The sequence below is a fragment of the Salvia splendens genome, chromosome 1, assembly GCF_004379255.2.
Source record: "Salvia splendens isolate huo1 chromosome 1, SspV2, whole genome shotgun sequence".
In the NCBI taxonomy this organism is placed as follows: domain Eukaryota; kingdom Viridiplantae; phylum Streptophyta; class Magnoliopsida; order Lamiales; family Lamiaceae; genus Salvia; species Salvia splendens.
Window position 1 is genome coordinate 24602959 of NC_056032.1, and position 24151 is coordinate 24627109.

Consider the following 24151-nt stretch of genomic DNA (forward strand, 5'->3'; position numbering starts at 1 on the left):
GAAGCTGTCACGCACATGGGAGTTCTCACTAGCTACGACATGGGAGACCACCCGGACACAAAGGCCTATCATCCAAGGCCTTGATGACATATGGAAGGTGGGCCTCACATCATCTATTGCTATCTTCATTTGGAGACTCCTTTCCAACCGCATCCCGGTGGACAAGAAGCTTCAGTGGAGGAGAATGGAAATGGCATCTAAATGCCAATGCTGCCCACATAGGCCGGGCATAGAGTCACTTCAACATCTCTTCATTCAAGGGGCTGGTGCTTATGGCGCATGGAGGGAGTTTGACTCTTGGTTTGCGGGCTCCTCGCCGCCCCTTCGGATCAATGACACGATTCCAGACAGGCTCGAAGTTTGGGCGTGAAGACTCCAACAACCAGGCAAGAAACACCTCAGCCGAGCTAGGCCGTACCTCATACTATGGTTCTTATGGGCGGAGCAAAACAGGAGCCGCCACGAATCGGTGCAGTTTAAGCCATTTAACGTGGTTTGGCAAGTGCAAATGTTCATCCGAAATAGCATGGCCAATGGATCCCTCAAACCGAAGCACTAGAAAGGAGTCCGCTTCAAAATCAACATTCCGAGCTGGGGGAGGGGGAGGCCTGCCACGGAGGATGAGGCCTCTTGCGATGATGATCAAATGGAACCCGCCGGATGATCCTTGGATCAAACTTAACACTGACGGCGCATACATTGAGGCAACGGACAAAGCTGGGGGAGGGGGAGTTATTAGAGATCATGCGGGCAACATGCTCGCCGCTTTCACTTCTCCATTCGAGGCTCACTCGGCCCTCGAAGCTGAGCTTCTAGCCATACATGCCGGGTTGACTCTTGCCTTGGAATTCAGAAGGCCGATCTGGGTGGAATCGGATGCAGAACAAGCGGTCAAGCTCGCCGAGGGCGCGAGTTGGGGACCGGCACACATTAGCCGGGTCATGGCGCGTCTCGCCATCCACAAACGCCAACAAGATATTCGCTTTACCTTCATCCATCGGGATGGGAACACAGCCGGAGATCTCCTAGCAAATATGGGGCTAGAAAGTAATGCATACTACCTGATGGAGGTACACCAAGCTGATCAACAAGGACAAGAAGATGGATCCATTAATCATTCAAAGTGGACCAATTACAAGAGCTAGAGCTAAGAAGATAAAGGAGTCCATGATGCTTTTAGTTGATGAAATAAAAGCCCAATTCCAAGACCATTCAACATTGGGCCAAATGGTGAATATTATTCAAGTTAGTGGGCAGCCCAATGCATGAAGTTTTGAGTCAATATATATCACATTTTGGAGGCCCAAATTGAAGATAAATGATGCATTTTCGTCCAAGTTGGAGCAGCAAAAATGAAGAGTCATTTTTAAGTTACTTTTTGAGTTAAATAAGTGACTTTAGATGTCCTAAAGTCACACCAATAGTTAGGAGTTACTTTTCACTTATTATGAGTCATTCTAAAGGCCTTAAGTTGTACTAATGATATGAGACTTTCAAGAGTCCATTCTAGCCTATAAATAGGCTTGTAAGCATGTCATTTGAGGACATCATTGATCAAATACGAAAATAGAGTTTGTCTTGTGAGTTGAATTCTCTTTGTAGAGTTTTTCACTTGTTTGGAACTTATCAAGATACTTTGAGCAAGTTCTTGTGGCGTTCAACCATACCGAGGTTCTTGGCTGATTACATAGCCAACGGGTCGAGGTTTTCCAAGCTCTGGAAGTGGATCAAACCAGATTATCAATCAAGGAAATCCGCTGCCAATCATTATACGTGGGGTTCTTGGATCAATATATCCAACGGGTCCTTCGTCGTATCCCAATCCATATCATTTGGTATCACGAGCCAACTGGTATTGATCTATCCATAGCTTTATCTTACATTGTTTATCTTTCATATCCTTGAAAAAAAATCCAAAAAAAAAAAATCAAAAAAAAATCCGAAAAAAAAATCCGAAAAAAAATTCGAAAAAAAAAATCCAAAAAAAAAAAAATCCGAAAAAAAAAAACCCCAATACATATTTCACCTCATATTTTCTTGACCATTTCCTTTCATCCTTCATTCAAGGGCTGGAGTTTGGTTGGTCGTTATTAGTTCTTGTTTTGTTTTTGATTTGTTTTTTTACTTGTGTTATCTTTGCAAAAGAGAAAGAGTGGTAAAAGGCTTGAGTGGTGAGGTTATTTGAGGGGAGGTAAAAGCCAACGAGTGATATACACGAGTGTTTTGTGAGGTTTAATTTTGTGTGATACACGAGTGAACTGTGAGGATGGATTCTACTGACGATCATATTCCAGTTGATCCTACGTTGAAAGCCATGCAACAACAATTTGCAAGGTTTGCACGGATTCTGGAAAGTGTTTCAGGGCGGTTGGAGAGGCTAGAAGTTCAGGCAACAAATGAAAATAATAACGAGGAGGAAGAGAGTGGAGGAGAAGATGATGCTTCATATAGGCATCGAAATGAGAGACGTGGAAACGGTAGAAGAGGGCGTACAAATGAAGTGGATGGTGATTTGAGAAGCATCAAACTGAAGATCCCAACATTCCAAGGAAGGAGTGACCCCGAAGCTTATTTGGAGTGGGAGAGAAAGGTGGATCTCATCTTTGAATGTCACAACTATTCCGAGGAGAAAAAGGTTAGACTTGCTGCTATTGAATTCACTGACTATGCTATAGTTTGGTGGGATCAATTGACAACTAGTACAAGGCGATACGGAGGAAGACCAGTTTCGACTTGGGAAGAAATGAAAAGCATAATGCGTAAGAGATTTGTACCTTCTCATTATTTTCGTGAATTGTATCAAAAATTACAATCTATGAAACAAGGTACTAAATCTGTTAATGCTAAACATATTCTCATTCAATGCGAGGACTTGGCGGACTATGCCCGAATCCTTGGAGGCCCAAGGGGTACGCCCGTTTGGCTCATTGACCGACACCCGATGAGGGTCTTCAAATGGTCCCCGGACTTTGATGCTTACTGCGAGTCCCCCATTGCGGCAATTTGGTGCAACCTAATTGGCCTCCCCATTCATCTTTTCGACCAATCCGCCTTATTCGCCATCGGCAAGCTTCTCGGCAATCCAATACAAATTGATCGAGCCACGGCAAACAAGACTCGGCTTTCATTTGCCCGAATTTGCGTCGAGATAGACATCACAAAACCACCTACCGAAGAGATAATCCTCGATCTTGGTGGGCGAGAAACGGTGCAGCGAGTCCGATGGGACAAGATACCAGCATATTGCCGAGAATGCAAACATGTCGGCCATGCAAGTGAGGTGTGCTATGCGACGGGCAAGAAGGAACGGCCGCCAAAGAGAAACTACCACAACGGCCCGCCAAAACAGCCACAACCCGAGAGACAGACCGAGAAGGGGAAGCAAGATATGGGGAAGAATGCCTCCAGCTCCAACGAATGGAAACATCAGGGGAAGAAGCAAGGCAAGGCCGGTGATCGACCAAACAATAACAAAACAAATGGGGAGGACTCCGGTGATACTTCCTGGGAGGGACCGAACTCCAAGGGTGACTCTACTTTGGGGAGCGGACCGAGCTCCGGAACTCAGAATGCCGGGCTCATTGCCGGGATCGAGATTGGGAAGTCCCCACCGAACCGGGGGAATCCATTGCATCCCACCACCGAACCACCAACACCACGTGGGAACATGGACGTGGAGTGGGGCTCCCCCAATGCGAGGAGCTTGGTCTCACCAGTTCGGCGAGGGAATCCGAGAGGAGGCGCGCGCCATGCCTTGACAAGGGGGCGTGGGTTCTTCTCGGCAAAGAACCACATGAGCACTAACCAATATTATACTCTCATGGAGAACGGAGAATTTGATGTTGAGAATTGTGGGGATGCGGACGAAGACCTTATGGAATTGCACGTGGGGGCCGAGAAGTTAGGAGGCAACAGTTCGGCCGAGGACGCCGAGGAGGTCGATCCGAACAAAGAGCAACACCGTACTGACTATCAAGGAGGGCCTTCAACCTCTTTGGGTACGCACCCTTCTCGTTAATAATGTCGTACAATCTCATGTTTTGGAACGTGAGGGGGATCGCGAATGCGCCCACTCAAAACGTTCTGAAAAGACTAATTGGTTGTCATAATGTTTTATTTCTTGCAATAATGGAACCGCTCACACAACCGGACCCGGACCGTTTCTCTAAGGCCTTGGGGCTGTCCTTCATTGGTTCGAACACGAACGAGAAGATTTGGATGTTTGCGGAAGAGGGGTCCACTTTTGATATCGAGGTTGACTCGGAACAAATTCTTCACGGGTACCTCAAAACCCACCGCCTTGCTAGGCCGGTGGCTATCTCAGCCGTGTACGCCAAATGTACAAGGGCTGAAAGACATCACTTATGGGACAAGATGAGAGAGATTGCCGGGCCTCTTGAGGGAACACCTTGGATCATCGGTGGCGATTTCAACACCATGCTATCTCACCAAGACAGAGTCGGAAGTGATACCAACCGGCAAGCCGAGATGGTAGATTTTGCGGAGGCAACGGAAGATTGTAGGCTGCTTGACCCTGGTTTTGATGGGGCGGCATTCACTTGGGCCAAGAATGGCCTTTTTGAAAGGTTGGATAGAGTGTTTGTCAGCGAGGATTGGACTAAGACCTTCGAGGCTACTCGGGTTACGAACCTCCCCCGGATTGCCTCGGACCATGGACCAATTCTTGTCAGGTGCACGAAGATGAACACATCCGCTGGAGCCAAGGCTTTCAGGTTCCAGAACATGTGGATCCGACATGAAGGATTCATGGCCGTAGTGCAAAAAGCATGGGAGGAGCCCACGGGGGCGGGTGGAATCCTAAACATTCAAATCAAGCAGGCCAGAGTTAAAAAGGCCCTTAAGGAGTGGAACAAAGAGGTTTTTGGAAACATCCATGCTAATCTAAAAGAAAAGGAGGAAGAAATTGCTCTGGCCCAATCTTGTTTCGAAGCAAGGCCGACTCCGGATCACAGGACAGCGATCAACAAACACATTGCCGAGTACATCCTTTTGCTGAGAATGGAAGAAGATTTTTGGCGACAGAAGGCAGCTTTGAGGTGGCTTGCCGAGGGAGACAAAAATACCCGGTTCTACCAAAGCTGGGTGAAACAAAAGAGGGTTCGTCTCCGCATCCATTCAATACGTGTCAATGGGCAGGAGCTCACCGAAGAAGCCGAGATTAAAAAGTCCGCAGTGGAGTTCTTCCAACAACTCCTTGCCCCCAACAATCCGACACTTGAAGATCCAGACCTCGACCTAATCCAGCAGGTCCACTCAGCCGAGCAGTTCGCTGACATCGCAGATGCTCCAAGTGCGGACGAGGTCAGGAGTGCCACCTTTTGCATTTCCGGAGATAGTGCACCCGGACCCGACGGCTTCTCGGCCACCTTCTATCAAGCCTGCTGGCCCATTGTGGGGCCGGAGGTAGTGGAAGCAATCAGACAGTTCTTCAGAGGGGCCTTCCTGCCGAGGAGCATCACGGCCACAAGCATAGTCCTTATCCCAAAGAAGGCATCGCCGGAGTCATGGACCGATTACCGACCCATCAGTCTCTGCAATGTTTTAAACAAGATCATTACCAAGGTACTCACCTCTCGACTCTCTCCTTTCCTCCCACAGGTCATCTCCCCAAACCAAAGTGGATTTGTCAAAGGTCGGCTCCTTAACGACAACGCACTTCTGGCTCAAGAGATGTTCCATGAGCTTGCTAGATGCTCCCCAGCGCCAAATGTGGCAGTAAAGATTGACATGGCTAAAGCCTATGATAGGGTCCAATGGCCATTCCTCTTCAAAGTTTTACGCCGTATGGGTTTCCCGGATTCATGGATTTCACTTATGGAGAGGTGTATTGGGTATTGCTGGTTCTCGGTCCTTGTTAACGGGGCACCCTCGGGCTTCTTTAGATCAACTCGAGGACTTCGGCAAGGAGACCCGATCTCCCCCGCTCTGTTCGTAATCGCTGCGGACTACTTGTCCCGAGCATTAGATAAGCTCATCCTCGGCCAAAAGGACATGACGTTCAAAGCCTCCCGGAGATGCATGGAGATCAGCCATCTAGCCTATGCGGACGACATTATCATCTTCACTCAAGCGGCGGCAAATCCTATGCGCCGGTTAAGAGCCTGTCTCGAAAAATATGAAAGAGTCTCCGGCCAACAAGTCAGCCTCGCCAAGAGTAATTTCTATATTGCCGAGGCCCATGAGCATTGGGCAAACTCGATCCAGGCGGAAGGAGGCTTCTCTAGAGGGGCCTTTCCTTTTCTCTATCTCGGAGTTCCTATCTATCGTGGTGCCAAACGCACGGACATGTTCCTCTTTCTACGGGAAAAGATTGCAAGAAGGATCTCAGGATGGGCACACCGTCACCTATCCTTTGGAGGAAGGCTTACGTTGATTAAGAGCACTCTTGAAGCGATCCCCTTGCACATCTTTCAAGCCGTCGAGCCCACGGCCGGTACCCTCAAGCAACTTGATCAACAAATGGCCCGATTCTTTTGGGGGTCTACGAATGAAAAGAAGCGGACCCATTGGATTGGATGGGAACAAATGTGCCGGCCCACTGATGAAGGAGGCCTTGGGATCCGAAAAACTATGGAGGTCCTCCGCGCCTTCAATATCAAACTTTGGTGGCGCTTTCGGGAGCAAAACTCCCTTTGGGCAAGATACATGATGGCAAAATATTGCTCCAACTCCACACCGCTCACCTTGAGATTGCCGAGCAGGAGTAGCCCTACGTGGAGAAGGCTCTCAAGAGCATGGCCCCTTGCGCAACCGCACATGAGATGGCTAGTGGGACAAGGGGACATCTACTTCTGGGATGACATTTGGCTTGGCAATAGCCCTCTGAGGGAACTCAGTCTTGATGATAGGGGAAGACCAACCACCCGGGTCTCGGAGTTCATTACAAATGGTGGTTGGGATGTGCCCAAGCTTCAACTCCTTCACAATCAGGCCGGCCTCCCTCAGCATGTTATCGATGGCATCATTAATACACCGATCCTCCATGACGAACAGGATATCCCGAGGTGGAACCTCTCTAAGCATGGAGAATTCACGGTGGCTTCGACATGGGACACACTTCGAGGACGAAACCCGATCATCCATGGTTTGGGGGACGTTTGGAAGGTAGGCCTCACCAACTCAATAGCCATCTTTATCTGGAGGCTTCTCTCCAATCGGGTGCCGGTTGACACGAAACTTCAGTGGCGGGAGATTGAGCTAGCCTCTAAGTGCCAATGCTGTCCCCACAGACCGAATACTGAGTCACTCCAACACCTCTTCATCCAGGGATATGGAGCTCGCAGAGTATGGAGTGAGTTCGACGGCTGGTTCACAGGCCCGTTCCCACGCATCCATATCAATGACACAATCCCTACGAGAATCGAAGTGTGGGCGCGAAGGTGCCAACAGCCGAACAAGAAACATCTTAGCCGAGCCACTCCATACCTCATCCTTTGGTTTATTTGGTCGGAGAGAAACAGGAGCCGCCACCAAGGCACACAGTTTAAACCACAAAACGTGGTATGGCAGGTCCACATGTTCATTCGAAATGCTATGTCTAATGGAAGCTTGAAGCCGAAACATTGGAAGGGAGTTAAACTTGGAATCAATATTCCTCAACAAGCGGCGGCAATCAGGGCGCTACCCCTAGCCATGGCAATCAAATGGAACCCCCCGGATCAGCCGTGGATTAAGCTCAACACGGATGGCTCCTATAATGAAGCGAACGGCAGTACAGGGGCTGGCGGGATTATTCGAGACCACTCGGGTAAGATGCTCGTCGCCGTCAGCACACCCCTTGAAGCCCACTCGGCGTTAGAAGCGGAGCTGTTGGCCATGATTCACGGGCTAAATATAGCCAAGGAATTCGGCCTACCAATCTGGATTGAGTCAGATGCAGAGCAAGCAATTAAATTGGTCAATGGGACGGGATGGGGGCCGGCACTCGCTCGGCAAGCGGTGGCGCAACTAACCATTCTCAAACGCCAACTCAAATTCCGAGCCACCTTCATACACAGGGAGGGGAACAAAGCGGCGGACTTCCTTGCGAAAATGGGGCTAGTCCAAGACAGTGGCCTACGAATGCACTACAACTCAGCACCGAGAGAACTATTGGACTTGGTTAGATTGGACGAGATGGGAGTGTCGCACATCCGAAACCTAGACGGGGACGGGCATCAAAGTTGATCATGAGACGATGGGAGACAATAGTGACTAGCCTTGTGGTTAATTGTATTTCGGAAAGGAGTATGATGAGGTCCGAACCTTGCGGGATCGGACCGCATACTACTCTTGATTTTGTTACGGCACACCACTTTTGGGTGTGGCCACGCCTTGTAATTATCTCTTTTGGAAATATAGGGATGAGGGACCCACGAACCCTCCACCGTAGAGGTGTTTGATTAAAAAAAAAAAAAAAAAAAAAAAAAAAAAAAAAAAAAAAAAAAAATGGAGATTGCCATGATTAGGGCAAATGTTGAAGAAGATAGAGAAGCAACTATGGCTCGATTCTTTTGTGGGCTGAATAGGGAGATTGCAAACATTGTGGAGCTTCAACACTATGTGGAGTTGGAGGACATGGTTCATATGGCCATGAAGGTGGAGGGACAATTGAAGAAGAAGGGAACAATCCAAAAGAATTTTTCAACAAGTTCTCATTCTTCAAGGACAAAAGAGTGGACTTCAACCAAACCCAATTTTGGGGCAGGTTCTAAACCCCAAAATGAGGCGTCGACATCCAAGTCCAAAGAATTTGAGAAGGGTAAAGGTATTTCTACTTCTACTTCTACTCGAAATAGAGATATCAAATGTTTTCGTTGTCAAGGTGTTGGACACATTGCATCTCAATGTCCAAACAAAAGGGTGATGATTTTGAAGCCAAATGGAGAGATAGAATCTGAAAGTGAACGTGAAGATGAGGATGAGGAGGAGGAGGATAAACAATTGGAGGAGATTGAACCAGAACATGGAGAACTTTTGGTGGTTCGAAGGGCTCTAAACATGCAAAACAGAAACGATGATCAGCAAAGGGAGAACATCTTCCACACAAGGTGTTTGGTCCAAGGTAAACTTTGCATAATGATTATTGATGGTGGTAGTTGTGCAAACGTTGCAAGTTCTGAAATGGTGGAAAAGTTGAGCTTAACAACGGAAAAACATCCTAATCCGTACAAGCTACAATGGCTTAATGAATGTGGAGAAATTCGAGTGACTAAGCGAGTTCTAATTTCGTTTTCTATTGGCAATTATAAAGATGATGTTCTTTGCGATGTTGTGCCAATGCATGCTAGTCACATTCTTTTGGGGAGGCCATGGCAGTTTGATCGTAGAGTGACTTATGATGGATTTCACAACCACTACACCTTCAAGCACAACAACAAGTCTATTATGCTTGTGTCTTTAACACCTCAACAAGTTCAAGAGGACCAACAGAAATTGTCACAAGCAAGGAGAGCTCGTGAGGTTGAGAGGAAAAGAAGTGAGAGCATTGAAAAAGAGTCGAGTGAAAAAAAGAGTCGAGAGAAAAGTAAGAATGAGAGGAAAAAAGGTGAGGGCATTAAAAAAGAGTCAAGTGAAAAGAGTCCGAATGAAAAAAAGAACTTTTATGTGGGAGCAAGAGAAATAAAGAGTGCAATAGTTGAAAAAAAGAGTGTTTTCATCTTAGTGTACAAACAGTCTTTGTTTACCACTAACGAATTAACCACTAACGAACCTGAAACTAGAGAGAGACGCTCCTCCTTCTCTCTAGCAATACCCACATCTTGATTCATCCCGCCGCCCCCACGCTTTCACGTCCAGCCGCCATAACGCAATCCACACCGCCCTCAACCTCCCCTCTATCACTCCCAATCGGCGCATTCAACCCTCGACTTCTTCACCAACACACGGCCTTGGCCGCCGAACCAACCTTGTGCTCCACGTCCGGCCATGCCGGACCCACCTCCAAACCCAGCCGCGGCTCCTCCGGACCCCGAGGAGGCTAGATCTATTCCGGACCAACTCATGGTCTTCCGATCAAGTGAGGACCAAACTCCGAAGATCCCGGCCAAAGAAATGAAAATGACAAGCAAGAAGAGAAAGATAGCGGCTAGGAAGAGCACGCCGGCTCCCATCACCAAAGGCCATGGCCGGAAAAGATTCGTACTCTCCCCTTTTCCGGAGGACAAACAACTCACGAAGAAGCTCGACTTTGGTGCGGTCACCTCCGAGCTAGAGAGCTCCGGATCGGCCTCCGGCCTTGAAAGTCCTAAATGTAAGGTAACACTCTTCTCGCCTCTCTCCATGGATGAAAAAGCAGCACAAGATAGGGAAGCCCATCTCATGAACTTGTCCGATGTGGATGGAACTCATATGGAGATGGTGGTGTACGGAAAAGCTCCGGCTGCCGACGCCGCGCCGTCCGACCTTGAACCCGGCATGGGTGAGAAGACCGTTGGAGGTGAGGAAGGCGGTCCCCTAGGCGTATCCCATGAGGATTCGGACGTCACATGTGTGACAAAAAGCACATTGGGGAGTGAGATAGTCAACTTTCCCGAAATGGATATGGGAACAAATTGCCTTTTGGAAAGTGCCTTTGTCCCATACCAAAAATGGGAGTCACATGTGGAGCATCATTCACCACCTCCAATGCAGCAAGTAGAGCCAAAAAGGATGGAGATCCCCCAAATTATTGACTTGACCGTGGCGGAGAGGCTTGACTCGATGGCGGCGCAACCCCTCCTCGCCGGGCCCACGCCGGCCAAGGTCGAATTGCCTAGAGCCAACCTTGTTACAAATGGGAAAGGAAAAGACATGGAGGCATGTAGGCCTTGCTTGGAGATTGAACCATCCTTGGAAGACTTCCCGCCACTAGAAAAGGGAAGAACCCGGCGAATCCTAGCATCTTTCGAATCCGGAGCAACTCTTACGAAGCCGGGTTGGCCGATGACCAAGCCTAATCAAAACGTCCAACGCAACTTGAATACGTCCTCGGCCTCAGGCATGCATGCGACGGACTCGGGAATGCACGAGATGGAGAGGGGAACGCCCCGGCCTCCCGATGTAGCAATGAACGAGAATGACTCGAGCAATGGATCACATAATGGAACAATTCCCGGGGTTAATACTAATGATAACCCGACACACAACCCTTTGGGAGATGACACCGGGCCAAGTGTGAAGAACCCCAACAAGAAGAAATCAATGGCCGACATGGTGAGAGGGGCATCGACTAGTGAGGGTCCACAAGCCTTCGACCCGGAGAACATACAAAATATTGGCTTTGCGTCCACGGCAAACGGAATCCCATCCATCTACTTCTCCGGATCAGAAATCCAAAGGTTGGCATCATCTCTCGGTCATGCAATTGTAGGTAAGTTTTCGCATTCGATACCGGCCTCCTCTCAAATTCAAAAGGCGCTAGACAACATTAAGTTTTGTCGAGGTTACACTTGGAAATATATTAATGCCAAACATATTCTTGTTCAATTCGAGGACATGGCGGATTATGCTCGGCTCCTTAGTTGTCCCAAAGGTACTCCGGTGTGGTTCATTGACCGGCATCCGATGAGAGTCTTCAAATGGTCACCGGATTTTGATGCCTATTGTGAGTCCCCAATTGCGGCAATATGGTGCAACCTAATTGGGCTCCCGATACACCTGTTTGATCAATCGGCCCTCTATGCCATTGGGAAACTACTTGGTACACCGATCCAAATTGATAGAGCTACGGCCAACAAGTCGAGACTCTCATTCGCACGGGTGTGCATCGAGATCGACATCACGGAACCACCACCGACCGAAATCATCCTTGACATTTGTGGACGTGAATTGGTGCAACAAGTTAAGTGGGATAAGATCCCGGCCTATTGTGGGGATTGTAAACACGTGGGCCACAAGAGTGAAGTTTGCTATGCTTCCGGAAAGACGGAGCGACCCCCAAAAAGAAACTACAACGTTGCGCCACCAAAACAGCAACAACATGTTGGGAGTTGAGCTAAGAAGAACAATGATGGCACGAAGATGAACGTTGATGATTCGAGACATACCAACAATAACATGGAATGGAAACAACAAGGAAAACACAAGGGGAAGGAAAACAACAACCGGATGAACCCGATGGCTAGTGTGCACACGGGGGTGGTGTGGTCGGGACCGGACTTCTTGGGTGATATGCATGGCTCGGGGAGTGAGGTCACGACAATCGCCCATAATGCACGAGTCCCAAACCAAGGCAGACTGGCGCACACTAAGGCCCCTTCATTTGAACATGGACGAAAGACCAAATCGGGAGAGGAGGTCCGGCCCCGGCATGAAGGTCAATCGGCTTCGGACGACCTAGTCCAACCAAAAGGCCATTTCAAGCCATTTGCCTTCGAGAAGGCCGAGGATCCGGGGTCATTGAGTCACATGAGCACCAATTGTTATTTCTCCCTCATGGCTCAAGAAAACTTCACGGAGAATGATATGGAGGACGATGAGAATTGGGAGGACTCCTTCTCGCACAAGGAAGACGAAGATGGAGCCAATCCAGCCCTTGTGGAGGCCGAGACACCCCATGGAGGGAGCAATCTCCAAATCACTGAATTTCAAGGGGGGGCGTCAATCCCACCGGGTACGATCTCCGCTAGTTAATGATGTCTTTGAACTTTCTATTTTGGAACGTTAGGGGGATCGCAAATGCGTCAACCCAAAACGTCCTAAAGAGAATAATTAAATCTCATAATATTTGTTTTCTTGCAATAATGGAACCACTTGTCGACCCTAACCCGGACAAGTTTACAAAAGTGTTGGGGCTGCATTATAAGGGATCGAATGCCAATGGGAAGATATGGATTTTTGTGGAGGAAGGGATGGATTTTGAGGTGGTGGATGACTCGGAGCAACTATTGCATGGGCTGTTCACTTGCCCCCGGACTCCAACACCTATTTTAATCTCGGCCGTGTATGCTAAATGTTCGAGAGGAGAGAGGCTTGCTTTGTGGGAAAAAATGAGGGAGCTGACCCAAGTCTCGGAAGGAATGCCGTGGTTTATTGGAGGGGATTTCAACACAATCCTCTCCGCGGGAGACAGAATGGGGAGTGACACAAACCGCCTGGCTGAAATGGTGGACTTTGCAGAGGCTATTGAAGACTGTGGTCTCTTGGATCCAGGGTATGATGGATCCGACTTTACTTGGGCTAAGAATGGCCTTATGGAAAGGCTAGACAGGGTGCTGATTAATGAGGTGGCGTCTCAACGGTTCGAGGCAATACGAGTCACAAACCTCCCTCGTATTGCATCGGATCATGGCCCTCTCCTTGTCCGATGCAAGATGCCTAATACCCCCGGAGGAGGTAAAGCCTTTCGGTTCCAAAACATGTGGGTACGGCATGAAGGATTTAATGAATTGGTGAGGGAAGATTGGGGGACCCCCACAGAGGCGGCGGGTCTCCTCAACTTGAAGCTCAAGCTAGCAAGGATTAAGAGAACATTAAAACGGTGGAATAGAGAGGTATTTGGGAACATTCACGCCAACCTCAAGTCCTGTGAAGAAAGCATTGCGATAGCCCAAGCGGAGTTCGAAGATGATCCCTCGGCCCGGAATAGAACGGAGGTCAACAAACAAATTGCGGAGTACATCCTCCTTCTTAAGATGGAGGAGGACTTCTGGCGTCAGAAGGCGGCACTACGGTGGCTGGAAGATGGGGATAAAAACACCAGATTCTATCAAAGCTGGGTGAAGCAGAAGAGGGTTCGGCTACGGATACACAAGATCAACGTGAATGGGTGTGAGCTCACGGAAGACTCGGCCATCCAAGCATCGGCGGTTGAGTTTTATCAAAACCTTCTTGCTCCATGCAATCCGGTACTTACGGAACCGGACCTAAGCCTCCTACACCGACTTCTCCCTTCGGAGTCTTTGGCGGCCCTCCCCGAACCTCCAGATGCGGATGAAGTGAAAAGAGCGGTCTTCGACATCTCGGCCAATAGTGCTCCTGGACCGGATGGCTATTCGGCTCTCTTTTTCCAAGCCTGCTGGAGCATTGTGGGATCGGATGTGGTGGATGCGGTTAGACAATTTTTCGGTGGGGCCTTTCTTCCCCGAAGCTTCACGGCCACAAGCATTGTACTCATCCCGAAGAAGCCCATTCCAGAGTCATGGGGAGACTACAGGCCCATTAGTTTGTGTAATGTGATCAATAAGGTGATTACTAAGATACTCTCCAAGCGACTGGCCCCTTTACTCCCACGCGTGGTAGCTTCCAACCAAAGTGGTTTTGTCAAAGGGAGACTCCTCAATGATAACGTGCTACTTGCTCAGGAGATGTTCCATGAGCTACAACGAAGCACACCGGCCCCTAATGTTGCAATCAAGATAGATATGGCCAAGGCCTATGATCGAGTTCAATGGCCGTTTCTCCTAAAAGTCCTCAAACACATGGGATTCCCCGAGCCGTGGGTGGACCTCATCAAGAGATGCATTGGGTCTTGTTGGTTCTCAATCCTTGTCAATGGGGCGCCGGCCGGTTTTTTCAAATCTACCCGTGGCCTTAGGCAAGGGGACCCCATCTCTCCCGCCCTATTCGTCCTGGCCGCGGATTACCTCTCGAGACTTCTTGATAAACTCATCCTCGGCAACAAAGAAATGACGTTCAAAGCAACCCGGGGAAGTATTGAGATCAGCCACCTCGCCTATGCAGATGACATCATCATCTTCACGCAAGCGGCGGCGAACCCTCTCCGGAGGCTACGAGCATGCCTTGATCATTATGCCGAGGCGTCCGGCCAACAAGTCAACCTTGGGAAAAGCAATTTTTTCATTGCCGAGGTTCATGAAGGGTGGACAAACACAATACAAAGGGAAGGAGGATTCTTGTTCCTCCGTGAGAAAATCGCGGCTAGGATCTCTGGGTGGGCCCATCGACACCTCTCCTTTGGGGGGAGACTTACTTTGATTAAAAGCACACTCGAAGCGATACCACTTCATATCTTCCAAGCTATCGAGCCTACGGGCGGTGCCCTCAAGCAATTGGATCAGCAAATGGCCCGTTTCTTTTGGGGGTCAACTAATGAGAAGAAGAGGACGCACTGGATAAGCTGGGAACAGGCTTGTCTACCAATGGCCGAGGGGGGATTGGGCATCCGGAAGATCAAGGAAGTCTTAAGAGCCTTTAACATCAAGTTATGGTGGCGGTTTAGGGAACAAAATTCCTTGTGGGCTACGTACTTAATGGCTAAATATTGTCAAAAGGTCTCCCCGCTAACAGCTAGACCATTGGGGAGGGGAAGCCCTACGTGGAAGAGGATTCTGAAGGCTCGGCCTCTTGCTCAACCGCACATTCGATGGGTGGTGGGAGAAGGGAAGATGCTATTTTGGGATGACTTATGGCTTGGAGAGACGCCTTTGAGAGAACTTAGCCTTGATGATAGAGGAGGGCCTCTCGCTCGGGTGGCGGACTACATTAAGGATGGTGCATGGGATGAGCCTAAATTGCGGAATCTCCAAGCGCAAGCTGGCCTAGCACAACATATCGTACAAAAGATCCTCGACACACCCGTCATCTCGGATGGGCCGGATGTACCAAGATGGAGATTATCAACCAATGGAGAGTTCTCACTTGCTACTACATGGGAGACTTTACGAAGTCAAATGCCGATTGTGCAAGGCCTCGACGACATTTGGAGAGCGGGCCTCACGTCCTCTATGGCCATATTTTTATGGCGACTTCTCTCCAACCGCATTCCGGTGGACACAAAGCTGCAATGGAGACGAATGGAATTGGCCTCCAAATGCCACTGCTGCCCACATCGACCAGGGATTGAATCCCTCCAACACCTCTTCATTCAAGGGGACGGGGCTCACGGGATATGGAGGGAATTTGACACATGGTTCGAGGGTCCGTCACCACCCCTCCGGATCAATGACACCATACCGGAACGACTTGTGGTCTGGACGAGAAGAGTTCGGCAACCGGGCAAAAAACACCTAAGCAGGGCCATGCCGTATCTCATTTTATGGTTCATTTGGGCAGAACGGAATAGGAGCCGGCACCAGTCCGTACAATTTAGGCCTTTCAATGTCATTTGGCAAGTTCAAATCTACATCCGGAATAGTATGACGAATGGGATATACAAGAAGAAGCATTGGAAAGGGGTGCGTCTTAAAATCAATGTCCCGAGGCATGATGAAATTCGGAGCCCTAGGCCGCTCGCAGTAGCAATCAAGTGGCAACCGCCGGAGGACCCCTGGATCAAGCTCAACACCGATGGTGCATACTTGGAAGAGTCGGATAAGGCCGGGGGAGGTGGTATCATCCGAGATCACACGGGCAAAGTGCTTTCAGCCTTTGCATCTCCACTTGAGGTCCACTCCGCCCTTGAGGCGGAGCTCCTTGCCATCCAACTCGGGTTAGAACTTGCCCTGGAATTCAACCGGCCTATCTGGATTGAGTCGGATGCACAACAAGTGGTCCAGCTCCTTAATAGCATGCGATGGGGGCCGGCACACACGAGCCGGGTGGTGGCGCGGATCTCCCTCCTCAAGCGACAACGAGGTGTGCGTATCACCTTCACCCCCCGGGAAGGGAATAGGGCCAGAGACTTACTTGCAAAGATGGGAATTGACAGTCTCGACTATTGCCGTATGAATGCCCACACGATGCCGAGACACCTCGCTGCAATTACTAGGATGGATGCACTTGGAGTCCCGAACATTCGGGTCCATCATAATGATGAAGAATAGTATAGTGTTTTGGAGGTTGGGAGGGTACCACCGTTGTTTTCTTGATTCTTTGTATTTTGTGTTTTGTAATGGTGTAGGATGAGGTCCGGGTTTATGGCTTGGGACCGCATACTACTCCTAAGTTTGTGAGGACACACCACTTTTGGGTGTGGCCACGTATTGTAATCGTCACTTTTTGAAATATAGGGATGAGGGACCCACGAACCCTCCACCATGAAGGTGTTTGGATAAAATAAAAAAAAAGTGCTTTTGTGTCTCTTTTACAGGAATTCGAAGATGTTTTTCCCGTGGAAGAATCAAGTGGATTACCGCCATTAAGAGGTATTGAACACCAAATTGACCTTATTCCCGGGGCAGTTCTACCAAATCGACCAGCCTATAGAGCCAATCCCGAAGAGACTAAGGAAATTCAAAGGCAAGTGCAAGAGTTGTTGGACAATGGAAAAATCCGTGAGAGCATAGTCCATGTGTTGTTCCGGTAATTGTTGTTTCTAAGAAAGATGGATCATGGAGGATGTGCATCGACTGCCGAGCAATCAACAAAATCACGGTAAAGTATCGCTATCCTATTCCTAGGCTAGATGATATGCTTGATGAATTGCATGGTTCTGTTGTGTTTAGTAAGATCGATTTGAAAAGTGGTTATCATCAAATTCGAATTAGAGAAGGAGACGAATGGAAAACAGCCTTTAAAACAAAATTTGGTCTATATGAGTGGTTAGTAATGCCTTTTGGTTTAACTAATGCACCAAGTACTTTCATGAGGTTGATGCACCATGTTTTGAGAAAATTCATTGGAAAATTTGTGGTTGTTTATTTTGATGATATTCTTGTCTATAGCAAAAATGTGAATGAACATCTTAACCATGTGCGTGCAGTTTTGGATACCTTACGAAAAGAATCATTGTATGCAAATCTCAAAAAGTGTTCTTTTTGCATGGATAAAGTTGTTTTTCTGGGTTTTGTTATAAGTGCTAATGGGATTGAAATGGAAAAAGAGAAGGTGAAAGCTATTTTAGAATGGCCAATTCCTCAAAATGTAGCACAAGTTAGAAGTTTTCATGGTCTTGCTAGTTTTTATAGGAGGTTTGTCAAGGATTTTAGTACAATTGCTGCACCTTTGAATGAAATCGTGAAAAAGGATGTTTGTTTTTATTGGGGAGAAAAACAAGAACATGCTTTTAATCTCCTTAAAGAAAAACATACAACTGCACCAATTCTTTCTTTGCCTAACTTTGATAACATGTTTGAGCTTGAATGTGATGCATCTGGGGTAGGCATAGGAGCTGTTTTGTTGCAGGATAGGAAGCCAATCGCGTACTTTAGCGAAAAGTTGAAAGGAGCTCAATTGAACTATCCAACGTATGACAAGGAGTTATATGCTTTGGTTAGAGCTTTGGAAACATGGCAGCATTACTTGTGGCCTAGAGAGTTTGTAATTCACACGGATCATGAATCTCTCAAGTACTTGAAAGGTCAAGGTAAGCTTAGCAAGAGACATGTTAAGTGGGTGGAATTCATTGAATCATTTCCCTATGTAATCAAATACAAAAAGGGAAAAGAAAATATTGTGGTTGATGCATTATCTCGGAGGTACATTTTGATCACTACTTTGAGTTCTAAGTTGCTTGGTTTTGAGTTGATTAAGGAAATGTATGATAATGACCCGGACTTTTCTTCTATCTATTTAGCTTGTGAGCATGCTGCATTTGACAAGTTCTATAGGCATGATGGCTATTTGTTTAGAGAAAACAAATTATGCATTCCTAAAGGTTCTATGCGTGAATTGCTTGTGCGTGAAGCTCATGGTGGTGGTTTAATGGGTCATTTTGGAGTCCATAAGACAATGAATGTTTTGCTTGAACATTTCTTTTGGCCTAAAATGCGTGTGGATGTTGAAAGAATTTGTAAAAGATGCATAACTTGCATGCAAGCCAAGTCTAAATCACACCCACATGGTTTGTACAAACCGTTACCAATTCCTAGTGCACCTTGGGAGGATATTTCAATGGACTTTGTTGCTGGTTTGCCAAGAACAAAAAGAGGTAGAGATTCAGTTTTTGTGGTTGTTGATAGGTTTTCAAAAATGGCACATTTTATTCCATGTCACAAAACTGATGATGCATCTCATATCGCTGATTTGTTCTTTAAAGAAATTGTCCGTTTGCATGGTGTTCCTAGATCAATTGTGAGTGATCGAGATGCTAAATTTGTGAGTCATTTTTGGCGAGTGTTGTGGAATAAGTTGGGAACTAAACTCTTGTTTTCTACTACTTGTCATCCACAAACTGATGGACAAACTGAAGTAGTTAATAGGACTTTGTCTCAATTACTACGAACTTTAGTTAAAAAGAACTTGAAAAGTTGGGAGGAATGCTTACCTTTTGCTGAGTTTGCTTATAATCGAAGTGTCCATTCTGCTACTAACTTTTCCCCATTTGAAGTTGTGTATGGTTTCAATCCATTGAGTCCACTAGATTTGATTCCAATACCTATTGAAGATCGTGCAAGTCTTGATGGAAAAGCTAAGGCTGAAATGGTGAAAAGATTGCATGAAAGGGTAAGACTCAACATTGAAAGGAGGACAGAACAATATGCAAAGCAAGCCAACAAGGGTCGGAAACAAGTCATCTTTGAGCCGGGAGATTGGGTTTGGTTGCATATGAGAAAGGAGAGATTTCCTTCGAAAAGAAAGTCTAAGTTGCAGCCAAGAGGAGATGGACCATTCCAAGTGATTGGAAAAGTCAATGATAATGCTTACAAACTTGACTTACCTGGTGAGTTTAATGTAAGTGCTACTTTCAATGTTTCTGATTTATCTCCTTATGTTGGTGAATTAGATTCGAGGACGAATCCTCTTGAAGAAGAAGGGAATGATGGAGGTACACCCAAGCTGATCAACAAGGACAAGAAGATGGATCCATTAATCATTCAAAGTGGACCAATTACAAGAGCTAGAGCTAAGAAGATAAAGGAGTCCATGATGCTTTTAGTTGATGAAATAAAAGCCCAATTCCAAGACCATTCAACATTGGGCCAAATGGTGAATATTATTCAAGTTAGTGGGCAGCCCAATGCATGAAGTTTTGAGTCAATATATATCACATTTTGGAGGCCCAAATTGAAGATAAATGATGCATTTTCGTCCAAGTTGGAGCAGCAAAAATGAAGAGTCATTTTTAAGTTACTTTTTGAGTTAAATAAGTGACTTTAGATGTCCTAAAGTCACACCAATAGTTAGGAGTTACTTTTCACTTATTATGAGTCATTCTAAAGGCCTTAAGTTGTACTAATGATATGAGACTTTCAAGAGTCCATTCTAGCCTATAAATAGGCTTGTAAGCATGTCATTTGAGGACATCATTGATCAAATACAAAAATAGAGTTTGTCTTGTGAGTTGAATTCTCTTTGTAGAGTTTTTCACTTGTTTGGAACTTATCAAGATACTTTGAGCAAGTTCTTGTGGCGTTCAACCATACCGAGGTTCTTGGCTGATTACATAGCCAACGGGTCGAGGTTTTCCAAGCTCTGGAAGTGGATCAAACCAGATTATCAATCAAGGAAATCCGCTGCCAATCATTATACGTGGGGTTCTTGGATCAATATATCCAACGGGTCCTTCGTCGTATCCCAATCCATATCACTACCGCATGGATGCCTACACGGCGCCAAGGCACCTCAAATCAATCATAAGGATGGAGGCAATGGGAATTCCCAATATTAGGGTCCGACCCAAGGATGACGAGTAGGTCTTTGTGAGATGTTGGAATGTATTGTCTTTTGTCTTTGGCCAATTGTAATTTTGAAGGGAGCAGGATGGGGTCCGGACCCCTTGGGATCGGACCGCATACTACTCTTGGTCTTTTGCTATGGCACACTACTTTCGGGTGTGGCCACGTTTTGTATTTACCCCCTCTTGCAATATAGGGATGAGGGACCCGCAAACCCTCCACCGTGAAGGTGTTTAATTAAAAAAAAAACTCGCCCCAGACTCCTCGTGCCCCCCAACCCTGAATGAAAAGGTGTTGGAGGGACTCGATGCTTGGTCGGTGTGGGCAACATTGGCACTTGGAGGTAAGCTCGATCTTTCACCATTGAAGTTTTGTGTCAACCGGTACACGATTGGAGAGAAGTCTCCAGCTGAAGATGGAGATGGAATTAGTGAGTCCCGCCTTCCAAACGTCGCCCAACCCAAGGATGACCGGCCTTTGCGATCTGATTGTGTCCCACGTCGAAGCCGTCGTGAAGTCTCCTTGCTTAGACAGGGTCCACCTCGGGATATCCTGTTTGCCATGGAGGATCGGTGTGTGGAGGATGCGGTCAATAATGTGTTGTGGGAGGCCAGCCTGGCCGTGGAGTAACTGGAGTTAAGGCTCGTCCCAGGTACCATTTCTGATAAACTCCGAAACCCTGGTGGTTGCCCTTCCCCTTTCATCAAGGCTAAGTTCCCGGAGTGGGGAATTACCAAGCCAGATGTCATCCCAAAAGTAAATATCTCCTTTCCCCACAAGCCATCTCATGTGCGGTTGCGCAAGGGGCCAGGCTCTAGAGAGCCTCTTCCACGTGGGGCTGCTCCTGCTCGGCATTCTCGAGGAAAGTGGTGAGGAGTTGGAGCAGTACTTAGCCATCATATACTGCGCCCAGAGGGAGTTTTGCTCCCAAAATTGCCACCAAAGCTTTAGGTTAAATACGCGGAGAACCTCCTTAGAGCTACGTATCCCAAGGCCCCCTTCATCGGTGGGGAGGCACATTTGGTCCCAGCTAATCCAGTGGGTCCGTTTCCTCTCACTCGTAGTGCCCCAGAAGAAACGGGCCATTTGTTGGTCAATCTCTTTAAGGGTGCCGGCCGTTGGCTCAATGGCCTGGAAGATGTGTAAGGGGATCGCTTCGAGAGTACTCTTAATAAGAGTGAGTCTCCCTCCAAAGGATAGGTGTCGGTGCGCCCAGCATGATATCCTTCTTGCAATCTTTTCACGGAGGAACAAGAACATGTCCGTAAGCTTCACACCGCGGTAAATGGGGACGCCCAGGTAGAGGAATGGGAAGTCCCCCTTAGTGAATCCCCCTTCCGTTTGGATCGAGCTTGCCCAATGCTTATAGATGTCGACAATGTAGAAATTGCTTTTGGTGAGGCTGATCTGTTGGCCTGAGACTCTTTCATATCCCTCGAGGCATGCTCTGAGCTGACGCAAGGAATTCAGCGCCGCTTGTGTAAAAATGATGATGTCATCCGGGTATGCGAGGTGGCTGATCTCAATGCATCGATGGGGCGCTTTGAAGGCCATCTCCTTTCGCTCAAGAATGAGCTTATCCAAGGCCCACGATAAGTAATCCGCAGCAATCACAAAAAGGGCAGGGGATATCGGGTCACCTTGCCTTAGTCCTCGTGTTGATCTGAAGAAACCCGACGGGGCACCATTGATAAGTATCGAGAATCAACACAAAGCAATACACCTTTCAATAAGCGAGAGCCAAGTGTCCGAGAAACCCATGCGTCAGAGCACCATTAAGAGAAAAGGCCACTGAACCCGGTCGTATGCTTTAGCCATGTCAATCTTCACCGCTACATTGGGGGGATGGGGAGCAACGGGCCAGCTTATGGAACATCTCCTGGGCCAGCAAGGCATTATCGTTGAGAAGCCGCCCTTTAACGTAGCCACTTTGGTTTGGGGAGATGACCTGCGGAAGGAAAGGGGAGAGGCGAGCCATGAGTACCTTGGTGATAATCTTGTTCAGGACGTTACATAGGCTGATGGGGCGGTAATCGGTCCAAGTCTTGGCCGTCGCCTTCTTTGGGATGAAGACAATGCTTGTGGCCGTGATGCTTCAGGGTAAGAATGCCCCTCGGAAAAATTGTCCAATCGCTTCCACAACTTCTGGCCCCACGATGCCCCAACAGGCTTGGTAGAAGCTAGCCGAGAAGCCATCAGGTCCGGGCGCACTATCTCCGGAGATACTAAAAGCGGCATCATTGACTTCATCCGCATCCGGCACCTTAGCAATGTCCGCAGCTTGCTCGAGTGAGTAGACTTGCTCAATTAAACTAAGGTCCGGCTCTTCAAGGACCACAATGGGGGGTGCAAGAAGTTGTTGAAAGAAATCCACTGCTGACTTTGCAATATCCGCTTCATCGGTAATCTCTTGTCCGTTATCCTGGATCGAATGAATGCGTAGGCGGACTCTTTTTTGTTTCACTCAGCTTTGATAGAACCGGGTGTTCTTGTCCCCCTCAGCTATCCATCGCAAGGCTACCTTTTGCCGCCAAAAGTCCTCTTCCATTCTTAAAAGTAGGATATGCTTGGCAATGTGTTTGTTGATCGCCACCCTATTCTCGAGCGTTGGCCTTGCCTCGAAATTGGCTTGTGCCGTGGCGATGTCTTCCTTCTTGGCCTTTAGGTTGGCGTGGATATTTCCGAAGGCCTCCTTGTTCCACCTCTTTAGATCTCTTTTGACTCTAGCATGCTTGATTTGAATGTTTAGGAGGCCACCCGCCCCGGTGGGTTCCTCCCATGCATTTTACACCACTGCCATGAAGCCTTCGTGCCGGATCCACATATTCTGGAACCTGAAAGCCTTGCCTCCATTGGTGTTGTTTGGTGTCTTGCATCGTACTAGGATTGGCCCGTGGTCCGAGGTGATCCGTGGGAGGTTGGTAACCCGAGTAGCTTTGAAGATCCTAGTCCAAGCCTCTCTAACAAGAACTCTATCCAATCTTTCAAAAATTCCATTTTTGGCCCACGTGAATTCCGCCCCATCAAAGCCCGGGTCAAGGAGCCTGCAGACGTCAATTGTTTCCGCAAAATCAACCATCTCAGTTTGCCGGTTGGTGTCGCTTCTGATTCTATCCCGGTGTGATAAGATGGTATTAAAGTCGCCTCCGATAATCCATGGTGTTCCATCAAGGGATCCGGCAAGCTCTCTCATCGTGTCCCACAAAGGGTATCTCTCGGCCCTTGTGCATTTGGCATAGATGGCCGAAATGGCTAGGTGGCTAGCGAACCGATGGGACAAGAGTCGTCCATGAAGGAGTTGTTCCGAGTCACACTCAATATCAAAAGTAGATCCTTCTTCCACAAACAACCAGATCTTTCCCGTCGGGATTGAGCCAATGAAGTTTAGCCCCAACACCTTAGAAAACTGGTCCGGATCGGGGGTTGTAAGCGGCTCCATTATTGCAAGAAACAAAACATTATGAAATTGGATTAGTCTTTTTAACACGTTTTGGGTTACCGCGTTAGCGATTCCCCTCACGTTCCAAAATATGATATTGTAAGACATTATTAACAAGTGAGGTTCGTACCCGAGGAGGATGAAGGCCCTCCGTGATATTCAATGATTTGCTGCTCTTTAGTCATTGGGTGATCCTCGGCCTCACCACGTGGGAGGTTTCCCCCAACCTCTTCGTTCCCCACATGCATGACCATAGCAGAGTCATCCTCATCTCCAC

At 47.7% G+C, this 24151-nt stretch overlaps 1 protein-coding gene and 1 pseudogene across 1 annotated transcript; one reads left to right on the plus strand and one right to left on the minus strand.

Moving 5' to 3' along the window:
• Positions 1-272: 272 nt before the first annotated feature.
• On the plus strand, positions 273-19704 carry LOC121756909 (annotated as a pseudogene).
• Positions 19705-22530: 2826 nt separating this feature from the next.
• Positions 22531-23874, minus strand: LOC121757073. The gene is made up of 3 exons (XM_042152592.1): positions 23270-23874; positions 22957-23158; positions 22531-22857 (listed from the first exon to the last, which is right to left on the minus strand). Exons 1-3 carry the CDS (start codon positions 23872-23874, stop codon positions 22531-22533), a joined length of 1134 nt encoding a protein of 377 aa, XP_042008526.1.
• Between the last annotated feature and the right edge of the window lie 277 nt (positions 23875-24151).

Excerpts from the sequence above, each read along its gene's own strand:
- LOC121757073 (XM_042152592.1), bottom strand. The coding sequence starts at position 23,874 with ATGGAGCCGCTTACAACCCCCGATCCGGACCAGTTTTCTAAGGTGTTG. Across the intron at positions 23,159-23,269 it reads AATGGAGGCAAGGCTTTCAG|AGTCAAAAGAGATCTAAAGA; the intron begins GTTCCAGAATAT and ends CAAGCATGCTAG. Across the intron at positions 22,858-22,956 it reads AGGACTTTTGGCGGCAAAAG|GATAACGGACAAGAGATTAC; the intron begins GTAGCCTTGCGA and ends CATTCGATCCAG.